At 41.3% G+C, this 26103-nt stretch overlaps 1 protein-coding gene across 1 annotated transcript in view; it reads right to left on the bottom strand.

Annotated features, from left to right (window-relative positions):
• Positions 1–849: 849 nt before the first annotated feature.
• LOC122713281 overlaps positions 850–26103 on the bottom strand; it is a 75039-nt gene continuing 49785 nt past the window's right edge. Inside the window, exons 2-3 of the mRNA XM_043933610.1 lie at positions 2747–2987; positions 850–1075 (exon numbers count right to left, since the gene is read on the bottom strand). Coding sequence (XP_043789545.1) covers positions 933–1075; positions 2747–2987 — 384 coding nt within the window. The 3' untranslated portion in view covers positions 850–932. The remainder of the gene's footprint in view (positions 1076–2746; positions 2988–26103) is intronic.

The raw sequence follows: 26103 nt of genomic DNA, 5'->3' as shown, positions 1-26103 counted from the left end.
GAATCGATTTGCCACATTTAGGTTCGCGTGTCGTTAACGAGTGGTATTTCAACCGTGTCCGCCTGTTCTTCGAGTTTAGCCGCGATTAGATCCCATTTACGCGACATTCCTTCCTATGTCGCTTAATTACTCCAATTCAAATTACACTATAAATATTTCGAGTGCACGGTGTTTATATTGAAATAAATTGAGAATCTTGATGTTCGTTACTATATATACATTTTATTATAAACGATAATTTGCCTCATTTTGAAAAATATATTAACAACTATATTGATATGTAAACCAATAGAACAAAGTGTATTCAAACTTATTTACATTATTACATTACGAGACAATCTCAAAATCACAATTGACCGATTTGATCATTTGCATTTCAGCGAATAAAAAGAATTTTCTCTTACTTCTGTTTTATTTCGTTCGAACGATTATACAATCGCAAAGGATTGTAACGCTGTTTAAAGTCAAGAGATTCATTAATTTGGAAAAGCTTCTGATCGATTTACACGCATCGCATCCGGTTGTTGTTTCCAGGTAAGCCTGGATACGTAATCACAGGGGAGATCCATATGTCCGTGACGATCGGATTGTCAATCAGTAAACGTCACTTCCGTTAAAAACATGGCTCGCCGTGGAATCAGGATGCCGTTCATTGGTTCCCGGCGTACATCGGTTTTCGATTCGGTCTACGAATTTCTGCGATCGGATGCCTTTCCGCTGCTAATTGGGCAAGTGATTTGGAACGAATTAAACTGGCAAATGTTTCGATCTCTCTCTCTCTCTCTCTCTCTCTCTTTCTTTTGTTTTTTGTTTTTTTTTTTCCTTTATTTTAATCAGTGCAACAAAAACGAAACAATCAACGTTGCATAACAACAACAACAACAATCGCAACGTAACGAGAAAATCTTTGGTAACGGATGATGACGCCCAGCTTAATGGTGGTGGCCTCCATCGTGGTCGTTGCCATTGCTGTTGAAAACGTGAGCGAAAAATCCATTCTTCCCTGCCCGATATTTCACCGTTCTAATGTTACCACCGGGCTCCTTTATCGTGTATTCACCGACAACGTCTTTGCCTGCAAAAAACAAAAAAAAAAAAAAAAAAATAGAACTGTATCGAATGTGAAATAAATAGTCGAAATGTGTGGTTAGAAGCAACAAATAATTTTTCGTTTCCTCTCGTTATCGCAAGTGGCAAAGGGATTTAATTGAGAATTATTTTATGCTTTTTCTCTTTTTTTTCAAAGCGAAGATTTTTCAACCGAAAGTTAATCGTAATTTATTTGAATTAAAAGAAAAAAATGGGAAGGAATATTACGATTAGCTTTCGGAAAAAACAAATATTTTAATTACTTTACAAAAATTAATTCCGTACAAGTCGATTATTTTCGAATAATTCATCGAATAATTTTCTTGAAATGTATATGTAGAGATATATACACGTATACTCGTTTTGATACATCCAGTTGATTATACCATCCTCAAAATTATTTGTGAAACTTCAAGACATGTGTCTAAAGTACAGAGAAGAGATGTCAAACTCATGTACAAATAGCATTCGTAGGTAAGGTGTAGCTAGTTAGTGAATATAGTTGGGAATGTAGGTTCGTCAGTGGCAACATCGTACGCATAATTGTATATTTTCAAAGTAAATACGCTTTCTCGGTTAATTATCGAAACTACGCGCATATCTCATTTCGAAAAAATTGGGGGAGAGCTTCGAAGGTAAAAATTTTATAATATTCTCTTTATTCTTTCAACGTTTCACGCTCGCGTTCCTTTTTTTTTTTTTTTTTTGAAATTTGCTTACTTATCTTGATATGACAAGTTGAGACCTTGCATCTGGAAAATCAAGATCAATTATCTTCCCCCGTGATATTACGATCTCGTTAAGCGTATTGAGAGTCGAAGTCGTACTTCAATGACAGATTCGTAAAAAAGAGACGTGTAATGAGAAAAATACCGGTCTTGGAAAGAGGCAAATTTATTATTTTTCCAAACGTGAAATATTCGAAAATATTCCCGCTATCTCTCGAGCGAATATATTCATCGCGAACAATTTTTTTTTAATCGAAATTTAATATTTCATCGAAATTAAAAAATCACTCGAACCCGTTCAAAATTATCTCTACGATGCCCATTTAAACTATCCTGGTGGAAACGAGTTCCTTTTCGACATTCAAGAGTCATTAATGTAGGCCACCGGCTGATTTTAATTAGGCCGATTACGTAGAAACGAAGGTGGAAGAAGGTGGTTGGAGGTGGTTTGTTAGGAGACTCGCCGACACGAAACCCTCGAGTTCGAAAGAGTGCGCAAACGAAGACGACTTTCGAAAGCGTTTTCTATGCGCTCGGGGGACGTTTTTCGAATCACGGTAAACTAATTAAAAGAAGAGGACCAAGGATTCTAGAAATTTTCCAAGGATGGAATCAGCGGAGGACGAGGTTCAGCTCTCGAGAGAAGAACGAGATGCCACGAAACGTCTTCCCCCCGATATTCACATCGCGACGCTCTAAAGTTTTCCGTCGTACAAAGATCACGTTGCCACTTTTATTCGTGCAATCAGGCCATCCCTCTTCCCTCCTTCGATGTGTACATTCGTCGACTTCTTCTCGATTGCGTCGCATCGCAATTTTTCTAACACGTAACCGAGTTATACACCCCTCCCTCCTTGTTCTTTCCTTGTTGATTCTAACGCGAAGTCAATCTTTTCTCTTTCGATGGATCGTATTATGTATCGACGTACCGTCTCTGTGCTCCTTTTGGCCGTGATAGTCGCCTGTATGATGGTCCTCCACGCCATACGAGAACTCGTAACGCGGATGTGCCACGTAATCGTGATAGTGGTGGCCGTGCTTGTCCTTCCAACTTACTTCTCGAGCTTCCCCTATCACAGGTCCGTGGAAATGGTGGAAAGAGTGCGCGTGACCGGCTGCCTCCGTTTTCCCGTCGAACAGGGCCGACCAAGCTAAAACAAGCGCTACAAACTATTGGGGAAAAAGTGTTAATTCTCCATCCATGGCTAGATTAAACGCGAAAGAAGATTACGCGAGAAATTTGAACGAGTTTGGAGAAATTTTGAGGGAGGGAAAAAAGGTTTTTAACGTTTAGGGAAGAATTTCTAATTTGCAAAGTGATTAATCCTCGCCGATGCGAGGAGGACAAAATCGATAGGACACTCGGCAAACTCGGACAGAAGGATTGGTGTTAGCGCAGTGGACCGTCCATAACCTATAATTAAATGGTACGAAACGATCGATCGATCGGTCGCGCCACTCGTCAACTTCACCCCATCGTCACGATTAGAGAAAAATGAGGAACGGTCGATGCGTGCACACTCACTTTAAAAGCCATATCGACGGATGCGCCGGATTCACTGTTGCCGCGCAACGACGAGTAAAACGACGACTGTGGACGATCGGTATCCAGAATTCGCACGCGATCGGCCGAAAACTGAATAACCCGATCCGGCCGATATTCTCCCTTTTATAGGTCCACTTTAAAAAGTTTCCCTCGGCTTAATTCTTCTTTGGACCCATGCCCGGAACTTTGCCGGTGCAGACGTTGCAAAACACAATTATTCAAGCGGGCCGGGGCCGCAAAAAGCGTGGCGCGATGCTCGGTCGAGCGCACATTAGCCAATCCTGGCTCGCTAATGGAGTCGGTTGGGAAAGAGGGCGAAAAAATGGAACGCAGGAAAGGCATTTGTTTCTTCGTCCTAGGTGACACACGCGTATCGATCGTGGAATCGATCGATCGTTATGCACCACGGATCCCGAAAATTGCGTTACAAGTTTCCACTTTCTTCTCGAACGCCGCCTCTCCACTCGGGCGATCGCATGCTCCATTTCGTCCCAGATTCCCGTCTTACGTTGCAATTGTTTAGAAACGCGATTATCGTAACTCGGTGTCTCGAGCTGCGGAAACCGTCTCCACTTTCGTCACCCGTGCTTTCGCGTGCTTACGCATCCCCCCAACGAGAATAACTTTCGAGATAGCTCAACGACTTACATCCACGTATACACGAGATTCGTATACGTGTCACGTCGATATTATTTCAAAATCTCGAAACACGGATCTTGCATTCTTACGGAAGATTTTTTTTCGTAGCCAATTTTCTCGGCCAAGCTTCACGAGATTAAGCTGTTTTTTTGGATAGTATTTTCGAGAGTATCATCCTCGCGTTCGATGGATTATATATGGTTGGGTGAAAAATGGGCGGGGAAACGGATAGTGGTTGGAAATAATATCGGCCGGGAATTTTTTATCCGGGCGAAAGCGATCCTTGCGTTATTAACAAAAAGTACAGGATTCTATCTGCTCTGTCGCGGAGTGAAATGGTTGTGCGGGGGAGCAGAGTACGTGGGAAGAGGACGGATTCTGGCACACGATGTGCTGGAGCGGCGGAAGTGCTCGAAGAGGCGCTCGGCTTTTGAGTTATGACACTTTTTGAGTCGAGGAGTCGCGATGTGAATGGCGCATCCGAGTCCGGCGTAATATCATAGCTCGATCTCAGGGTTGGGCCGGCGATAAATCTGCCTTAAATAAGATTTGCCGGCGACGTTCTAGCGAAATAAAAGGAACGGTCCAGCTCGAGAGGTAGGAAGGGTTTACTTTGTCTCGATATCGCCTTTCTCCGTCTGATCGATCGCTAATTTTCGGTTCGAACGAAATCGTCGAACTTTTAAACCGCTCCATTTCTTCCTCCCCCCATATTTTCGTCGTGAATACCCAACATTCGTTTATTTCGATTTTAATTCACCCTTGAAGCACGATTATTTTTTTTAATTTTTCAATTATATGACTACTCGAAGAACGGCATAATATCGGTAAGAAATCGCGAAGAAATTAATTTGCATCGTATCGGGACGTGTATTAGAATTTTTCTCATCGAGAGATACTTATCGGCTCACGGTCAATTTCATCGGTTTTCTACTACTATATAGAGCACACGTCTTTGAAATTCCTATGATATGCGTAAACACGCGTTGTTGGGAATCGTATTCGTATTTCGATCCCTCGAGACGAGAATCTTGGAATACAACTCCTCGACTGTGCTCGACGAACGAGAAATTGCTACTCTTACGCGATAAATCATGCTCTATGCACGATGGATTTCCAAATATTTCTTACTTTCTTCTTTATTTATCCTCCGTCAAGATGGTAATAAATTTTTTTATACACATTTTTCTCATACATTCAATTAAAGGAGATATTCGATTAGAAAATTTATATACGAAAGATTCGATGACTTTCCCTTCGCTTGAAACTTCGTACATGGTCCAACTATTTTAATTAAACGAACTCTATCTGAAAGCTCAATTTCCTTCTCGAGCGTGAACTCATCGATGATTCTTGATCTCCGCCTTCCACGGAGAAAGTCAATATTAATTAATATTCGGAATCGATCGATCGAAACGGTTCAAGAACTTTCTGTCCGATTCCCCGCATCGATCGTCGAGTCACATTGTTAACGTTGGAGAGAAAAAGTACAAGTTCTTAACTATTTATTAATGAAATATTCGCGTCTTTTGGAGAAAGGAAGAGGAGAAGAAAGAGGAGCGAAATTTCTTTTATCCTCTTATATCGAGGGTAATTCGAGGGTAACATCGGCACACGAAACAGAATGGAAAGATAGCGAGGGCCGAGAGAAAAATCTAAATCTCGGGATTAACATAGCGGGATAACATAGTGGTTGTTGCCTACGTAACGTGGTGGTTATTCTCTTTTATATCCGAAACTACACACACGAGAGTCCATCCAGAAGAAACGTTCCATGGGATGATGACTACGTTTCCCGAGTATCCCCGAGACAAATTCCAAGGAGATAGTTCTGGGTAGAGAGAAAGACGAATAGTTCTGTTTGCCTTGCGAATTTCAAGGTGTACCCAACCTCTTCTCCGTCCACGTTCCACCGTCCCTTTCTTTTTGGTTTCCGGTGGTAAAGCGGAGGAACGCCGTCGTATCCTTCGCCGCCATCTAGCTTGCCAGGGCGTCGAGAACCTCTGCTCGTTTATAGGTCACGATCTATTCCGTGCCTTTGGGACGAACGTGCCATCCAGAATTCCTCCTTGACCTCCATTTGCGGTCTGGAATTCCAAAACAACGAAAACGTACTAATCCTCGCCCCTCCGCCCGTTTAGAAGAAACTCTTTCTCACAATTGAACGATGCCTCTCTGATTATAGTTTCAAGGCCCTTAAGCGATCCGATCGAACCATCTATTACTTCGAAAAATTATCTAAAATTACCTTTCGTCTTCTCCTCCTGGAAAATTGAAACGCATCGAATCTCTTTTCTCGATCGAAATACGTTATTCAAAAATGGAACGGAGGGGAAAAAAAAAAAAGAAAGACTTCGAGGTATTCCAAATGTTTGACCGTAACAAATTGAATCGCATCGCGGATATGATTCGGATATTTTAGCATCCCATGCATTACGGTGTCGGCTTCGCTAACGAGCCGAAGCATTTTCCAGGGCCTTGCTAATTTTCCAAGTGTTCCGATTACAGCCGACTGATAGCCGGCGCTCCGGTCACGCTGATGTCGCCGGGTTAATTGGTTTTCATGCCGGCGCTGAAGTTACGGATACCCCGAGTTGGATTACCGTGGCCTGTGAACACCGGTCTCCCCGCTGTTACCCCGCGGAAAGGGTCAAAAGCCTCGATTTCGCGCGCCCTTATCCTTTTCGTGCTACTTGACTGGCTCGTGGAGAGAAAACGGGTGAAGAATAGAAGGATTCCGGAGATTAATCGCTAAACTATTGTAACGACATTATAAAGTATAATTCTGGAAATTTTCCAACGTCCAATCGTGTCGGATATAATCTTGGAATCGGTAAGTTCTCTGAGTTCGTAAAAAAAAAAAAAAAATATTAATTATCGAATTTGATCGTCGTCGAGTTTTCGCCAGAGAAGATCGACGGGATTATTTAATAAGTATCAACGCTACGCGCTTTTACAGCCGAAGGAAATAATTTTTTCTCGCCCGAGCATTGCGAATACGTCTACCGCATGTTGATGCATGTTCATGCCTTGGCTGATCCGAAAGCACGATAAACTTGCGCATCCGGGACACGGTACAACGGAAGTTAGTCGCTGTTGTAATCACTGTCAGGATTCTACGGATATTACGGAACCATGCTCGAATAATGAATGGTAAACTCTTCTCTGCATATTCCGTGGATGTACGTCTCTCGAGGCGTGCGTTTATCGTCTTTAAAGTGCATCGCCGCAATTCAACGATCCGATGAAAGGTACATATGCATGAAGAAGCTTACCCCATGTCTTAGTTACTGGTCGCGGGTATTGTATTTGCAGTCTCGTTATCGGAATAAAATTACAACGCGTTCGATAATCGATGAACCTACAAGAGTTGTGGATTATAACGCATAACGGTATAAGGGCTACTTAAACTTTTGGGTAACAACGATTCCCGATTTTTCTTTTTTTCTTCTTTTTTTTTTTGGCAAACTGCATTTTCCGATAACTAGAACGTATTCTAAAAAAAAAGGTCGTAGACAAGTTAGCTTCGAAATTACGATGGAATATTATTTGTTTATTTTATATGGAATTCTGATGGGATGAAAAATAATTTGGATATTTTGTCGAATAAAATCAAATTCTCTCTCGATCGGTGGTAAACGTTGTATCTTTTAATTTTCCTCGTGCAGAACCGTCGGATAGTTTCGGGATAAATTTGTTTTTTTAATCCCCTTTCGTGAATTTTTCGAGTAAAGCACGAAACCGACCACAATTTTTCCAAAACTCTTTTTTCCCCCGAACAGTTTTAAAAGTTTTTCTCTCACCAGAAAACTAAAACTAAATCGTTCCAACGTATTCTCGTAAATAATAAAGCGATACCCTAATTTATTCGATCCTCCTAGTAACTAAGGATAAGGAATTTGCTTTCGTTACCCATAGGGATTATATTATATACGACAACTTTAATCGTATCCTCTAATTTCCACTCCACTTTCGCCCCAATCGTATTCAATACACAATTTCGAAGGACATTTCTGCGTTGACATTTCCACGTTGGGGCATACGTACTCGCGCGTCCGGCTAATAAATCTACCCGTCCTTCCATCTCCTCCAACTCGTTACTCTTCGCGCTCCCTCTAATTGAGTTTCGTGGTAGCTCTCTCGGTGATATCGAAAAGACGGTTTCGTTTCTTCCCTTCTACCGCGCGAGGGCGCTCGCGCAAGGCGGAGCGGAGAGAGGGTCGAGGGTCGAGTTTCGATCCTTTCGAATTAAACGAGGCGTAATTTAAAAAAAACGGAGATCCGACGATCATCCAACGTAGAGAAGAAGCGAACGAGTATGGGTAGAAGTTAAGAAAATAACCGAACGCTCTCCGACATCGAGGTAATTCGAACTATCCAGCGGGCGACCGTTAAACCACCTCGTGGCGTAATACACCCACGTTTCGTCGCCACTGGCCAGGATAACTAAAGGCGAAGAACGGTCGAGAGGTCGTGGTCCTGCGGTTGGTTCGAGCGGTCGCCGAGATAGCAACCTAGCAGCAACTCCGCCAATTCATATGCAAATGCAAAAACGGTCAACCTGCGTGCATTGTTCGTTATCCACACGAGTTATCCACCGTCCTTAACTTACTACGCGAATTTCCGGAAAACGGGTGGCGCTCGTAATTGATACGTCGCGATCTTCGTCTTTTGTGTATCGTTTTAGCTTTCGGTTGGAACTGCGAAAAGGAAGGAAGGAAGGAAGGAAGGAAGGAAGGAAAGAAGGAGGGAGAGGCGAGGATCGAAAGGACGTCGCGTATGATCACTTTTGTCGTCTCGAGACGCTATCATTGTTGCTCTCTTGCACCGTTTAATGGTGTTTCAGCTTTTCTCTTTGAACGAGTTTCCTCCAAGTCCTTCAGGGTATGAACTCTGGAACTCGAGAGCGGGCGACGCGACGACGACGCTTCGTGGTCGATCGATCGCCATCGGAACGTTGACGTTGAGTGGCCACCATAAATTTTGCGTTAAAATTTCTTTCTCCCTTCAATTTGATCATTCCTGTTATTCGATTCTCGTCTTCGATCTCGTCGATGAATTTCTTACGCGAGTTTTCATCCCTTTGTACGTTCCAGGGGGGAGGGAAGGATTAGGTTTCATAGGAGAGAGAAGTATAATTTAATTTTATTTGTTATTTTCTTCTTGCAATTTGTTTACGCGCGATTTAAGATTTTTATTATATTCGAAAATAAAACGAGCTGATTTTTTCTCGTAGTGCATCGAACGTGTTCAAATTAACGCGAGTTGTTTATTAATTTACGAATTTAATAACGTTCAATTCGTTAAATCCTCGTATTTTCTCGTTTCAAAACGTTGTTAATAAATACGAATTTTAATATAGAATACCATAGAAAGTTTGCTGATCTAACGGTATTACAAGATATACACGAAAATTGATGAACGGTATGAAATGGTGTATACGAAAATAGAAGGCAATTTATTAACTTTATCACGACACGAAATATAATATAACGGGTAATAAAGCTTTTCCTCCTTTCTTGTCTGTGTTAAATTATCTGATTTCTTATATAATACGTAACAGTTTTCAAGTTCGTTTAACGATACAAAGGAGAAATCAGAGATACGTATTTTATCTCAATGAAGAAATATAAAAATATCATATTAAACGCAAAAAAATGTTTAACAAGCAGAAGAAACTAGCCAAGGTATAAACAAAGAAGCGAAAAGCAGAAAGTTGCCGGATATAATATCTCGTAAAACGTACGGTTACCACGTTATCACTTGTTTGCCTTGTAATACACCACCGCATCATATATAACGCAAGTTTGATCGAAAAAGTTTCCGCTGTTTTCTTCTTTTTTTTTCTTTTCTTTTCTTTCTTTTTTTTTTTTTTTATAAACTACTGTAGAAAAAGAAATAGAAGATAGAAACGGAGAATACGGAGTTCAACGAGGAGCAACGAAAGCGCAAAACGCGCAAACTTACGAGTCACGACACAAATGCGCAAAAATGGGGAAATTAGCAAAAGAGATACGCGGCATTGATTAACCGAGAAAGGTCGAATCGAAAGTTTAAATGTCGAGAAGGCTGAATAAATATTTAAGTTTAAAAGCTCAAGGTTAAACCGGAAGCTTTCCGTCTTCGTCACAGTGTTGAACAAATGTTTATCCTTGAAAGCTCAAGGTCGAGTCAAATGCTCGAATCACGAGGAGAGGTTAAACAAATATTTGAATATCGCCTCCGCGATTCTCCTTTTCCGTCCTAATCGACGCAAAATTTTCCCGGACAATACGCTTAGTCGTTTCTCTCCCGAAAAAATTGTGCATCTCGGGGACGATTCTTAGTCTTATCTTCCGACGGTGGATCGGGTGAAACGGTTTTGAAGGATCTCGCCGATGGAACACGAAGGTCTGACATTCGTTGCGCGATATCCGATATCCGAGCCGCCATGAAAGTTCTGTGTTAAACTCGGCCACCGATATTTCATATCCGAAACTCGAGCCAGTTTTAGGTTGGAGCACGAAAATCCGCTGACACAGGAACGAAATCGCGCATCCCCTGTAACGTTATCTGCCGACGTCCAAAATAAGGAGCATTATTTACCTAACCTGTGAACTCCCGCGGACGCGGAGTGGATATCGTAAGTTTGCTCGATGCCTCGAGGGATACTCGAAGGGATCCAACGATCTTATATACGTACCAAGATTCTCTCGCGATCAAAGAGACTGTAAACCTGTGACAAATATCCATTGCTTCCTAGGATTTTCGCTCGAAAAACTCTAACTACCGATCCGTGAATTCACCAGGGAATTCCATGATTTCGATTTTCGAAATATCACGCGTGAATCGATTTCGATATTTTTGGACCGATCTCCTTTCTATTATATTATATTAAATAATATAAATAGTTTCAAATTATGAAATTTTTAAATCTTTAAATCTTTAAACAATTCGTGTGAATTTCTCCACGATGATGATTCATACAAATAGAAACGTAATTCCTTCTTTCGTGAACGAGGAGGAGGATGTTAAAGAATTATTAATCGGGAATCGCGTGAAAGTGTGCCGAAACGTTGGACATAAATTATTCGAGAATTATAGGTTTTTTCCAACTCGATCCAACTGTAATTTGTCCTCTTTTCCTCCTCCGGAATCGATCTTAACGAACGATTCGTTTACACGGCCATTACACGGGGAACGGTTTTAAATTTCGTCGAGAATTGAAAAATCTATGAACTTTCGCAAGCGTTATGAGTCCCACAGGTTTCCAGGCGACTAACACCTTTAAAACTCTTCGAACCGTTAAAAGTCTCTTTCTCTACGATACCGCTATGTGACCGAACGTTTAATTTCTACTTTCGATCAAGGGTTACGTGTTATGGAAGAGAAAATTTTCAGAACCATTGCCCCGCGATAATTCTTCCGCCAAACTCGGTCGTTGAGAATTACTTTCGAAGAAATACTCGTCGGTTTTAAATCTTCTTCGATATTTTCCACCATAAATCTCGTAATTGTTTGAAATAACTTTTCGTCACTCGATCCCATATATATATATATATATATATACACATATCCTATCGATCGAGGGGAAAAAATGAACGAAGATACTTGGATGTGAAATCTATTTTTACCTTTATAAAGTTTCACGCCAAGTCTCGTAATTTCATTCCCTATAGCCGGCGGATAAATCGAGAGGAGAGCCAACAATCATCTCTCCTCCTTATTCCCCCGCAGCGGAATCACATAGGTCGATCTTTCTCCGATTCGTCCGGACGCAAGAGATCGTTATTTGCCACTTTTCTTTACTCGTTTCTTCTCTCTCTCTCTCTCTCTCCTTCCTCCCTCTTTTTACCAACATTTGATAACATTTGATAACATAGATCGAGTAATGTTGCTTTAAAATAAATTTTTACGCGTACATCGACACTCGTGTCTATTTGTCAAAGAGCAAAACGTGTCCCCTCTTTATTACGATGTAACAGCTCAAATTTTTCGTGCGAACTGGCGCTCCGCCACGCGTATAACATCCTCCACGCACGCTCGATGTACAATAACGTGGCTCATCGAAATTAAGTTACATCCCGAGAGGAATAAACTTGGGAGTCGGGCAGGCTTTAAACCGACAACCTGTCTGAATCCATTTAGCGAGGTGGATGATGGTGAAGTATCGCGCGCGTGCATGCGTGTTCCAAACGTCGGACAGGATTTCCCCGAGAAAGTGGAAGGAGTTGAAAGGGAGGCGAGGATGCGGTGTGCATTTGCATGAGCTTGAAACGGTGGCATAAGGACGACGAAGGAAGGAAGGAAATGCCGATCGATCTCCTCCAACGACGTTATTTTCACGGTGCCTCTTGAATATTCATAAAGCGATGATTTGTGCTTTATTGTCGCCCTCCCCCCCCTTGTTCGGATTTTTCTCCGATTCATTTTCTCGGTTTTCGATTGGTTTTTTTTCATTTCTTTCTTTCTCCCGTTATCCTCCCTCGCGATATTCGTAACGAATGATCGAAGTCGCTCTTTCTTTCCACTCGATGAATTTATATATTTATTCGTCGCTAGTCACTTTGCCGCGTTCTCGTTATCCCGTTGTCACGATCATCGATAACCGGTTTTTTCCCTCGAGATTTTTCACTCCATGATCCGCGCTCCTCCTCGCGAGCAATCGAACACGAGTTCGAGCGGCGGCCAATTTTCAAAGCAACGTAATCGAGGAATCGCGCAACGTTTGTAAAACGTTAAACTTGGGTTTCGGTTTGGGCCCAGTTAATCCGACGATCGATGTTCCCGCGATCCAGTACGAGATTCGACCGTACTGTAACAAACCGAGGGAGGGGGGGAAGAAAGTTTTCAGGAATTGGAAACTTTTGCCGTTCCGTGCACTCCGCTTAATCGGTGACTGGATGGGAAACGGTGGAGAACCGATCTTTCTTCGGAACGCAGACAACAGTCTTCGTGATTAAGTTTCTCGTTCATCGAGGAATCATCTTCGTTTATCATTCGGACGAGGAGAATTACGTTTTTGAAGAAGTTGGTGGCGCAAGTTGACGATCCCGGGGGAAAACAACGTCCGTTCTTGTTCTAAAAATTTGCTCGGCGCGAAGAAGCGAAGATCCGCGAAGAGATATATGTGCCCCGTTCAGCGAAGAAACTAGTTTTATTCCCTTGGATTTATCCTTGAAAAGTTTCTGCTGCTGGTTAACGTATTCCCATATATTGATATTCCCATATAATGATTGAATAATGCCTCGGTTTTTTTTCGAATACGTGGACAAACACGTGGAAATGGATCGATGAACGAATCGTATCCGCCTTGTTTCTCTTAAGTTTTAAAAAATCGACCTTTCAGATCGATCATTATTCGCCTCATCTGTAAAAATATTAACACTTTATCGTGGAACGTATGCATAAGAGGAAAGGAAAGTTATTAAGGTGAAAACAAATTGACAGGGATAGCGTAGATAAAACTAGATAATCAAATTTTCGCGCTTGTTGGATAAACTGTAAAATGAAATTCCTGTTCGTTTGTTAGGAATATTGTTCTCGGGATGAAAATTCGTTTGAATATCATTGGTAGTTTCCGTATTATATTTCCATATCGTTACGGCCCGAGTGATCCTTCAAGTTCCATCTGACAGGTTTACGGTTTATTTGGAAAGGGATAAACAGGTAAATCTCGATGAACGGTACGGAATTCGCCGTCTGCCTTATTCTTAGTTTACCCTGGTTTATTTAAATATAGAAGGAACAAAAGGAATCGCGGTGAATGGAAGATCAAATATTTACCAGGGAAGTGCTAGTTTTACCTCGACCATGCATGACCCGTCTTGCGTGAGAGAGGACGCGAACAAGTAAATGCGCAGCCATGATAAAGTTCGAATAACGGAAAAACCGTAGAAATTCAAAGTGTTCGCAGAAATAATTCTTTCGTTCTCTCCCTTTAAAGCATATCATCCGATATTCCATTCATAATAAATTAACCATTTTTTAATTCCACCCATACGACATTTGCCTCTTAAAACGATTAAAATTTTTATTCTTTAACGGTATCTATCCATGCCATCTACCATCGAATGAAAAATCGTTGAACTTTAATTCCTCTGTTTCCTGATTTTTGAATAATTTCCCAAGCAACCCGCTACCCCAGACTCGATTGTCGAGGCTCCTTTCGTTTTATTCTCGAGTGGTCTTATCTATGGTCGAGACGTTTACGAATTCAAGAGCCGAGGAAGCGCTCGCTCCGCTTGGACGTATTTTACCCGCATTTAAATCTCATTCCCGAGGCTTCTCATCTCGCCTTTCTATACTCGTAATATCTCGCAATTCTTCCGAGGGAAGAATATCAGTAATCGGAGATCACCGCGAATATCCCTCCACTTATTCAAAACTTTGTTTCGATTGGAACGTTCAAAAAAAGGAGAAGAAAAAGAAACCAGTCTCTCGTAGTATTCCAAGTTGTCGTGGATCACGAGAGTCGGGTGGAACGTGCCGCTGCACTGTTCGTGCATCGATGTTTTGGCCGCGTCAATTGGCCGTGATTTATACATATGTAACAGGGAAGGTGAAGTCAGTCCGTGAAATATGGATAATCGGTCGCTAATGATCGTTTGTAACCGGCGAATTTGCGGCGACCATCTTATCTCGTTCCACGACCACGTTATCCCATCGAAACGCACAGTCCATCTCGGACACCCTTCGTTGTATCTTCAACCAACGCCAGAGCCAACAATGTGACAATAATTTGCGCAGAGAGAGGCTGCATCTAAGGGTAGTAACGCGTTTGAATATCGAGTTGAGCTGATCGGAGCAATGCTCTGTCTCCTGCATTAGCTTATATCGTTGACATTTTCGCAATGATGACGATACTCTGACCGTGATACGCTATCTTAAATATCATCGAAAGAGTCTTTGCTCGATTGTAACCTTGCAACCTTTCGATCGTTTTATCTTTCGTTCTCAAATGTGAATTCTTCGATGCACGCCATGTTCCAAGAAGAAAGCGTAAAATTTATAAATGGAAACGTTGAAAAGGAATCTGTAGCGAACTCGAAGAAGTCCAAATTCAGATTGATTGAAATTCAGAAACAAATTAAATTTCAAATTACAAGGCGTGATAAAAGAAAGGAAAGGCTTGGCGAGGCAAGATTAGTTTCCAATAGGAACAGAAAGGAAATATTTATTTGATACAAATCCGTTTTCGAGTTTATGCTTTCGATCGACTCAATGTCTTCTATGATGATTCCGGTAAGCTCCCATCGTGCGCCAGATGCGAAGATTTGGCTGATCCGCTCGGAACGAGACTACTACTGGCTTTCTTTGAATACCGTCTCGACAATGCTCAGGGGCGTAGATAAAGGTGAAAGTAGATGGGCCACGAGGGAGGGCCACTCGAATTCTCCACTCTCGTCAAACACCGGCAAACGCCGAGGTCAACGAGATATTCGCTCGACGAAAATTCGAGCTCTCATCGGCTTCGAAATACCTAGCCCATCCTCCGCCGAATTTGCGTCCACGTAAGGAAACTGGCCCTCCAGTCTTTATCCGCCGGAGGAAACTCACTTTGCCCAAGTATGTAACCGGCAGAGTGGAAATTCCTATCAGGTTGTATCCGATCCACGGAGAGGAAATCCGTGGATGCTCGCCGCGTCTAAACTATGACAGGAATATACGACGGGATATATATTTCATTTCTTTCAGTTTGAGAATACTTTGCACGAATTTAAGCTGCGATATAGAGTGGAGGAAAATTGGTGAGAAGTTGGAACGTGTATAGAATGATATATACAATATAATCGTCGAATATTTAAAATTGAAAGTTAAAGAAAATTGTGCATCGTCGTCGTCAACGGTTCGACGTCGGTGGAAACGAAGAATGAGAAAGAGAGAGAGAGAGAGGGAGAGAAGAGAATTTTAATATTCGCAACATTGTTGGAATTGAAAAGTAAGAAGCTTAATCGTATTTATCGAACAAATGGTATGTGCGCGAAATGGATATGGCGAAATATGTTGGAAGGATTGGAAATTTGTTGGTAAACGGGGAACAGGCAGCCGGTTTACGCGTTTAATCTTGTTTGAAAAATAGATGACAACGGAATGGAATCGTGCCTGGTTTAACGCGAGATACATCGAAAGGATTTTAAATTTATTAGCGAACGGGAAGTGGATGGAGAACTCACGCCATGTTAATCTCATCATGGGTATGTTAGATAAAACGAGACCCTGAGTTTTAAATGGAATGTGAAACGTGTATTTCAATTATCTTGATTTACATTACTTTATATTTCCTCGGATATAAACGTCCAATCTGGAATTATTTCGATTAAGTAGCTTCGCGTGTGCGTGTCCACGCATAGACTGGGCCTCCGTAACCATGATTATAATTTTTTTATTACATAAAATATTTGCTTTTCACGCAAAATATATCTGAATATCTATTAAATGATAGGCAAAAAGTATAGAATTACGTGTAAAAAGCGCCAAGTTAAAAGTTTATCGGAAAAAAAATGTGATAAAAATAATTTTAATTTATTAATAAACGAAAATAATTTTGATAATCTCTCCTTTAATAATGTAAATCTCGCGAGCGACAGAATCGGTAATCCTTCAAAGTTGAAGCAAAGTAAACCAGTTCTGGAATCGAAAACACATCTGTCCGCAAAAAATATTCTTGAATGATGTATAAATATTCACAACTTATATCCGATATATTAAAGTGCATCCGATTTTTAATCAAAGAGATGCGTCCTGGAATTTCCCTCCCTTCTGGGAACTACGATGGATCAAGTTTCAGTTGATCCTAGCGAACGACCACATCAAAACATCATATCGGTTTATGCGGTTATAGATTGGATTCTATTTCCAACACCGACAGTCATATCGGGGCTGATTCTCTCCCACTATCGGCCCTCTTTTGCATAAAACGAACGAAAAAAAGGAACACAAAGACGATGATATTCGAATCGCCGTATTTCAAAGTTATCGATGTTTCTTCTATTCTTCTGTACGAACGTAACGATCGATCGGCGTGCGTGACGATCGCACGTGCTCCTCTATTTGGAATTATTTCGTCAAAATATTCGGTTTATTTTTTCATCAAACGTATTATTTAATCGTAAATAAATATTGTTTATTTTACGATTATTCGTTGCGATGAAATTTTTTACATATACGAGTCGGAAAAATTTTTATATTTCGACTTAATTTAAAATTTTTACGAGCAAATATTTGTCGAAATCGATGGAAAAATTCAATCGCCAATTTGTCGTTAAATAAGTACGAATGTTAAACCTCGTAACGGTGCGCGATGAATTAATACCGTGTAAATTTCGTTGTCAAAGGGGGCAGATGCAAATTCACGGTCAATATTTGTGTAAACTCTCTCTTCTCGATCAAAAAATTGATTTTCACAATTTGTATTAGGGAACTGTAAATAGCCTGAGCTCTGTTTCTCGTAAACTTTCCAATTTGAAATTCTTTCCATTAAATCGTGTTTCCCATTGAAACCGTGAAAGACCTTCTAAAAGATTCAGCACTAAAGGGAATTGAATCCTTCGAATCCCTTGGTTCATTTTTTCCTTGAAAATTCGATCGATCATCATCAATTTCCAATCCTTTCGAGCTTGCCTCGTCTCGTAATCAATTATTTAACAAGAAGACGTTTAATTACACGGGGACGCTTTATTTCTCGTTCTATAGAGAAATATAAAGGTATCCAATTATCCAACCAACAGGGGGAACAGGCTCTCCGGTCGATGGAAAATCCTTTTTTTAACTTAAAACTCGAAAGTCGTTTCCCTGCAAACAAATCAAGCATAATTTCCCACGATTTTATTCGCCCCCGGTCGATAAACCGATATTTAAAGGAAATATTCAGGCATCGGTAAAAAACATCGGAATGGTTAGAAATTGCTAAATTGACGTCAACACCTACGCAAAAGTTTGCATTGCCTATATTTAACTTTCGTATTTGCCTTGATTTCGACGCGCCGCTGTACCGTTTAAATTAACCCCCCCTCCGCCCCCTCCCCCCTGCAGTTTACCATCGGTAGTCGAAATCGGGTCGTACATACACCAAGCCTAATTATTATTCACGATAATTGCCCTTTGTTATTTTCATTTCGTCCCTCCCCCGTCAATTTCACGCGTTCATCATCGATTCGAAGGGAGAAAGAGGAGAAAAAGGGGGATGAATTTCCCACCTATACATCGCGCGGTCGACGTACAGGGCATTTATTGGCTGTCTACCATTTAGGGTGGAGTAGGTGCTCGCCACGAACCACTTTCTACCCTGTGCTCGCGAAGAAAAAGATGGTTATTCTTGGCAGATACGCGAGAGCCCTCGAAGGATGATTCTCGATTGGTGGGGGGAGGGTTAGGATGTTCCTTTTAGCGCCCTCGAAACGCTTCCCGTGTGCGTTCCATGCGATCCAAGTGGCCAAGTACTTAAGCATTTGTCTCACGTATCTTGCCAGTCATCGATAGTCATTGGACACCGGAGCCGGACGCGACGATTGTTCACCGAACAATACCTTTATTCGCGGACAAAGACGAAAAATGAGCGGGTTTGCTAGGGGAAACGGGCTCAGGTGAAGGGCGAAGTTGCAAGAGCGAAGGAAAACGGGGGAGCACGGAAATGGAGAGAATTTGATTTTTTTTTCTTTTTTTTTTTTTTTTTTTTGAACAAGCGCATCGATCCCTCAACTTCTTGTCCCATTTATCTCTAACTGTAAGGCTGCGATAAGGATATTTATGTAATGATCGATGGAAAAATTAAATTAAAGGGATAGTTACTTACATAGTTTGAATACACAACAGCATTACATTCCGAGTACAAAAGGAGAAGAAATTAAAAAAGTTTTTTCATCAAAATCCATCACTCGGTAAATAGAAGAAAATTATGAAATTGCTTTTTGTGTTATTTCAATATTTCAATTGATTGCTGGGAAATGATTACGAATAGCGTCGTGACTTACGTTTTCTTCTTGGAAATATTATATTCTTTCATGAATTACGTCTGTCACTCGTCTGGAACTTGAGATAGATTAATAAGATTAATAAGGTGATAAGTAATGAGCGAGAGATTCGAAGGTGATCAGGGCAGAGATAATAAACGTTTAAGAATTATTCTTCTTCTTACACAACGATATCTTTGGAATTGGAATCGTATCGAGATGAATCAAGGAAGAAGAGGGTTCAACGCTTTTAACGATCATTCGCTCATTGCCCGAAAGTTTTAACATTTTTTAAAGAGTTTAATCGATTTTTAAAATAAATTACGCGATAAATACGTTTATTTTTTTTAGAAAAATATTGCTTACATTAATCTTAATGTTGATGATATATTGGAAATAATATGTTATAAAGATTTAAAAAAATCTTTTGATTGATGTTGATTAATCAAACGGATTTTATGGATTGCGTAATTTTTAGACACGTAATTTATATTTATGTCATTTATATATAAAATATGCAAAACACGTATAATACGTAAAAAAATACGTATTTATATGAAAATCCGTAGTCCTGGTATAATTTCACGTCTGAAATATGACAACGTGTTATTTGATTTTTTTTCAATTTTTTAACATATAAAATATGTTCATGTATACATCCTCTACAAATATTTTGCCATTTTCTCGATAAAACGTTTTAATATTATTTTATTAATTACGTGTCAATTGATACAAAGTGTCGAATATTATTCGACGATCATTGTGCAATTAAAGTACGAAACGTGCATTAAAGAGAAATCGTAATAAAAAAATGATCGATTTCGATGGAAGAAAGAAAGAAAGAAAAAAAGAAAGAAGAAAAACGAAGGGAGACGATCGGTTAAGTCAAGCTGGCAAGATGCCAACCAATTATGAATGTAAAGTTATGGTAATATTGATATCGAGCGAGGATGGAAAAAATGGGTGTAATAAAGCAGATATTCTACTTTTCCTCTCCCTTCTTTGTCATTCCCTCCCGTTTCTCGGCTTTTTCTCCGGGTCCAAGCATTATATTATTCGACACATTCCTCATGTATGATCGGAGCAACCTATCTCCCATCGGGTAATTGAAATCCAATATGCCTACCTCACCTGCCAGCTTGCGGCCAGGAAATTCACTACCCGTTTTATTTCTCCCCTCCCTCTTCTCCTCGTCTAAAATGCGGAACCAAAGATAGACGGAATAGACTTCTCCTCTCTCGATCTCCTCTTGATCGCGTCGCAATAAATCGAAATTAGTCCATTCGATGACTCGCCTCTAAATTTATCGTCGAAATTATACTATCGAATACTGTCGATCGAGTTGCAGGTAATGCTCGTTCGATGCGAATTATTGTTTCGAGAAAAAAAAATCATTTTCTTTCAGATTTTATAATAAAAAAAAAAAGAGGAAAAAGAGAAGGATCGGAGAAGATTAAGGTGAGAGGAATTCGCATCGTTTGTCAAAGATTCGAAGAACGGAGGGTATCAGGAGGGCGCAAAGAGGAAACGGCAGGAAACGGATTACAACAAAATCTCTTTTGCGTAGCACGACGATGCGAGACAATTAATAAACGCAGGCCGCGTTCGAGATGACGCTCATTCTCTGCACGCGTACGTGCGCGCTCGATGCCGCATTATAATCCATTAACAATTAACGAACTACTAATGAAATGGAACGGGCGTCGGTGTCGACCACACCGACCGACAGGAGCCCCCGAAATGGGCGGATCGTTATGATTTCCATCGGAGAACGGAAACGTTCGGCGACCGGATGCGACCATCCATCCTCCCTTTTCCAACTCTCTCTCTCTCTCTCTCTCTCTCTCTCTCTGGACCGATATCATCGTCCAAGCCGGAACTAAGAATAATTTTCCATCGCCTGTTTTCCCCTAGTTTACTAATATTAACCCCCGTGACGTGGATAATCGGTAATTATTCCCTCGCATCCGTTAAACATCCTATTTCGAATATATATATATATNATATATATATATATATATATATATATATATATATGTGTGTGTGTGTGTACGCGAGGAGTAGAATCCCTGGTTTCAGTTTCACGAGCAGGCTAAATGAGACGTGAAATGTATCCGTTGATATTTGTGCTCGGTAAATACGCGTGTGGATAAGTAAACGGGAAGTTGGCGGCCGTTGGAAGGAGTTTTTTACCGAATAACGCAAACGGGTTCGCAGAGTTTTGTTAGTATGGGTAGTAAGCGGTCGGCCGGACGAAAGTAAGGCAATGGTGGAAAAGTTACACGGTCGATCCGCGAAACTGTATTTAAGTCAAACGTTAATTCTGATCTTCTGAAGTTGGTCGACCGGATTTATATGTACCCTGAGGAGGGGAGATCTATGCTCTGCATCGAAATTTTTTTTTTTTTTTTAACTCGTCCGGTTGCCACGTGACGACGGGAGGAGGCGCTGTTGCCGTAGCGAAAATATTTTTCTTCTAACCGGGCGGAAGCTCGGCGTTGAAATAATATTCCTCCTACTCTATTTCAACTGGCGTTACGACAAACGAGTTATCGAGTCAGTTTACTCGTCGGCAAGGAAAGTTATACAGAAGTTGAAGTTGCCAAAGTCGTTCCAACGACTTCTTCTCTGCCATCTAATTAGACGAATCGTTCGAAATGGTTCTATATAGGGAGAGAGAGAGAGGGAGGGGGTCGTTTAATTAAATTTAATGTAGCTTCTCGGCGATGATGCAATATTTAATGTAAAAGTAACCGGATTGGCGTAAAATGAGAAAGTTTCTGTGGCCCCGTTTCCCGTTAACGTTTCGAGGAACACAAATTTCATTTCGACTCGTTAACTCACAGTGGCCCAACGACCGATCTCGCGTCGCTGTAATGCCCGCGATATTTCACGCGGCCTAAATTCGATCGAAACGATTAAACATTTTGGCAGCTGCCACCGAACGCTCGTGAAGGAGTGTCTATTCGAGAAAAATTTAATGGCGCTCGTACACCCGCCCGACTGACAGACGCGTCCAATAGATGTGAAAAATAGAGAAACGGTAGTTTGACGTATCTTCGATCAAACGTCGAGGGAGGTGGATTTTTTTTTTTTTTTTTATCTTAACGACGCCCCGAATTGTCATTTCTCGATACCGAGGCCTCGAGTTACAATGATCCCTCTCCGCTTTATAATAACGCTCCACGGATATTTGTTTCTTCTTAGGGACGAAAGATCATGACGATTAATTACATCCGTAACGAGAATGTTTAGCTGCTCGTAAATTGAGATAGAGATTGCAATTGCTGTTGGGGATACGAAGGTTGATCGTTCGAAGGGAAAGTCTCTCGTCTCTCGTGTGCGTTCCTAGGTTAATTATCGAGCTTTACATTTATGGGAGCAATTCCAAGAGCCGTATATACGCGATTCAAATGTCCGTAATAAAGTAACGCGAGAAAATTCTCTTCAACGAAAATTCGTAGTGGCGCGAGTGAAACGGTGAAAAGTTGGTAATAGCCGGCGCATAATGCACATTTATGTCGTGGGGATAAACGAAAAGTTACAGAGCGTTACCAACCGAGCGTGGAATTTATATAAGAGTACAACAAAATTTCTGCGGATAAGCCGTTAAAAAGCTACTTTGGCTCGAGAGAAAAGAATGGGGAAATATCTCGAAATATCGCGAAATCACTGCTTTTCTCCGACACTGTTCGACGACAATCCATAGCAAGCGACACAGTAGCGCGTAAATCGTTCTCGCGAGAAACTCTTTCCAACCCGTCTGCTTCGATCCGTTCCAAAGTCGACGTCACGAGCGATTTCCGTGATTCAAGGGAAATCTTATGGAATCAATGACACCGAGATTTCTTCGTCCATGTATCGATGTATATTTTTTTCCATCGTGGTACTTTTAGTTTTTTTTTTTTTTTCTATTTCCGGAAAATAACTCGAAGGTTTTGGTCAACGAGGATCACAGCGGATAGCTTGGATACGAAGTGGCTCGTTCCTTTTCTCGATTGACCAAACGGAATCTTCGTGACCTAAATTTCGATATAACTGGTATCCAAGATCACGGATAGCACTTGAAAAGTACTACCGAGTAGTTATTCCAACGAAACGATAATAGTAGACGAGAAGCGCGGCTCAACGTACTTCTTGCAACGCAATGAACCGCGAGGGAACTTCGATGAGCCGCATCCATCGAGATCGTTAAACAAAGACAAAAAGTGTGACTGGAAACCACTCCAAGATTTTCGCTTTTGTTAGAATGCTATTGGCTTTGTTGTTAATCTCATTTGCGCGTTACCACTCTTTTATTTCGCAAAAACCAAGAGAGACAGAGAGAGAGACAAAGAGAAAACTCGAGAGCTCATCTTTCGAAACATCTCTTTTGTCTACTCGCCACCCTTTATCGAACACCAGGTCTTGGCTATTACCACTTATATCGAAGGGAATTCGATATTTGTTCTCGACCTGGCAGAGACGAAATTTATGGGTGGCGAGATTTATCAGCCTTTGAAAAGGAATATCTCCCTTAAACGATTTCATTGTTTTGCATTCTTTCTCGAGCCCCCACTTTTGAAATACTCTCTCCAGTTTCTCGATTGAATTTTTCCTCCAAAGTATCTCGTTTGAATGATGCTATACTTTGCAAACGAGAATTCAAATATTATAATAATTTTGCAATCTACGGTATTCCGGTTTTATGATACTTAATAAAACCACTATAAAGGAATACGAAGGGTATAACTAATAATTTTGAATTCTTTTTTTCTGAAAAATAAAAGAATATCTTGAAAACTTTGATGATAACAATAATGTTAGGTACTTTAATTTTTCAATCTCTCGTATCTTGAGGCTATTCATAATGGATCATTCTTCCCTCTTCTTTATCAAAGATCGAAGGACTTATCGTCTCGAGAGGATCTTTCACGACACCATCGAGAATTTTGCGTATGTAGGCGGTCTTTAACGTTCAAACAACCGCGAATGTACAAAAGTGGTAGATTAAAGATTTTATCGTGAGCTTAATCGTGCGGCGCTCGTATGCAAATTTCCTTCGCGTTTACGACGCTTCCACGTTAAAATTGATTTTCGTTTATTATACTTAATTGCGTCTTAGCCACCGGAGGATCGTTTCATCTTGATACAATTTTCGTTGGAAACAAACGAGGGACGAGAAACGTTGAAATAGAAAACTTCACGCGAAAGAATTCAACGATGTTTCAACGATGGCCTCGATGCCGAGAACAACGGCAATGCGTTTCTGGAATCCCTTAATTGCTCGCAAGCAACGCATTAGCCGATTTATCCGGCTAAACGAAGCATTAGTAAATGCTATCCACCATGTTTAATGAGTATAAATGGGCGGCAACGCGTGCACGCGAAACATATTATGTCAATTGAGCCCTGAACCGTGCAAGGCATGAAGTAATTATAGAATAACAATTATTAATTAGTCGTACACGGGGGATCATCTAGCTTTAACGCGCTCCATGCCCATGAACGATGTTACATTCGCGCAAGGTGCATGGCGCCTCGTTCGTTAGCACAGCTTCGCAACCCTTTCAAGCAATTTTCTACAAAGAGAAAACCGCGAACGAAGGAAAAGACGAGACGAAAAATGAAAAAAGATCGTATCGATTAGAAGGAAGAGACGAACGGGGATGGGGAAGGATGGACATCATTTTCGAGAGAAAGAATAAACGGAAGAACGGGAGCAAGAAGTATTAATGCAAACGTAAACGATTTCAACGCGGGGAAAATCTGGTGACAATTTCATTTAACGATTATTACTACCACTCGGCCGCACATGTCGAGATGTTACGCGCAACACTCTATTATACTCGTCGTTTTCATGTAATTTACCGAGTTCAGAAACATGCATACACCGCCTGCTGAGAATCTCTACAACCGTTTCGAGAATCGTCTCCTGCGGTCCCCTTGCTCTCTCTTACGCTCTCTTACGTCGCGTGCGTTTTTTCAACGCGTTTTCCACGGAGATAAATTTAACTCAAGATTTTCAACGTTGCTCGAAATTTAATTCCCATCGAAGAGATTAAGGAAAAAGAGATTAAATATTTTCTTCGACTATACCGTATATCGATTCCAAATTCAATTCGAACAGCGTCCGAATACCAATTGTCCCAACGAGGCGTCCCAACAACGTGTCCTTGCCTCCTTTGGGAATTTAATCATGCCGACATTCAATTACGACACGCGCGCTCATATTATGACGGCGCTCACTTATTAAACCTGTATGATAATATCATAGCGTATCCACGACCCGTAGTTTATCGAACGAGTTAAATCGTCACGAGTTGTTACGCATAACAAGTGAGATAGGTTTCGACGAGGCCTCGTTACGAGCCTCGAAAACGAACTCGACGAAACGGCATCTATCGACACGTATCGACGTATATCGATATTTGACGCGAGAGATGATCGCGCAACGATATCCTAGACGGAAACGTTCCAATTCGGGGCTCGCAATTCGGGGCTGTTGTTGTTCGTAAAAGCGTCGTAGCAGAAATTAATCGTCTATCAGGGATCCATAAACCATGGGAGGGGAATATTGGAACGTGATCGAGCGAAGCGCGGATCGGATGCGGCCCCCGGCTCCCGACCCCCCCGCCGATATTTATCGTCCTTCTATTCGTTAGGGTTCACCATGAATCAGTTCGGTGCGACGTTGTTGATCGTCGAGACGCTGTTTATTCAGACTGTCAACAGGCCAGGTACTGGAGAGGGGGAGGGGGAGTCTAATATCCGACGTAGAATGTGTGCGCGCGCTGCCGTACTCGCGTCGGTGAATCGGCTTACTTCCGCGTATATATTCCGCCTATTCAGGAATTCATTACGCTCGATTCTACGCTCACGGAGATTTACCGGATACGGAACCGCCTCGAAGGGCGAAGGGAATATCAGGCATTTCGATTCGGGGGTTCCAGCTCGTCGAGAACGACCTGAATTTCACGTTCGACTCGTAGCAAGCACCACCGTCCGGTTTGTCGGCCGGCTACGCCATTACTCTCCCTCTCTCTCTCTATTTATCTGTTTATCTCTCTCGTTTCTGTCGGATAACGAGAGGCAAAACGAAAGCTTCCTTTCATCGTGGCTCGATCGACGGAAAAATTGGCAGGGAGGAGGGGGGTTTTCTCGGGCGTGAAGCTTGCTCCTCCTTATTTAT

Source organism: Apis laboriosa, unplaced genomic scaffold, assembly GCF_014066325.1.
Source record: "Apis laboriosa isolate Shangri-la unplaced genomic scaffold, ASM1406632v1 scaffold23_cov150, whole genome shotgun sequence".
Lineage (NCBI taxonomy): Eukaryota > Metazoa > Arthropoda > Insecta > Hymenoptera > Apidae > Apis > Apis laboriosa.
Note: the sequence above shows the minus strand (reverse complement) of the source record. Positions and strands in the feature narration are given on the sequence as shown.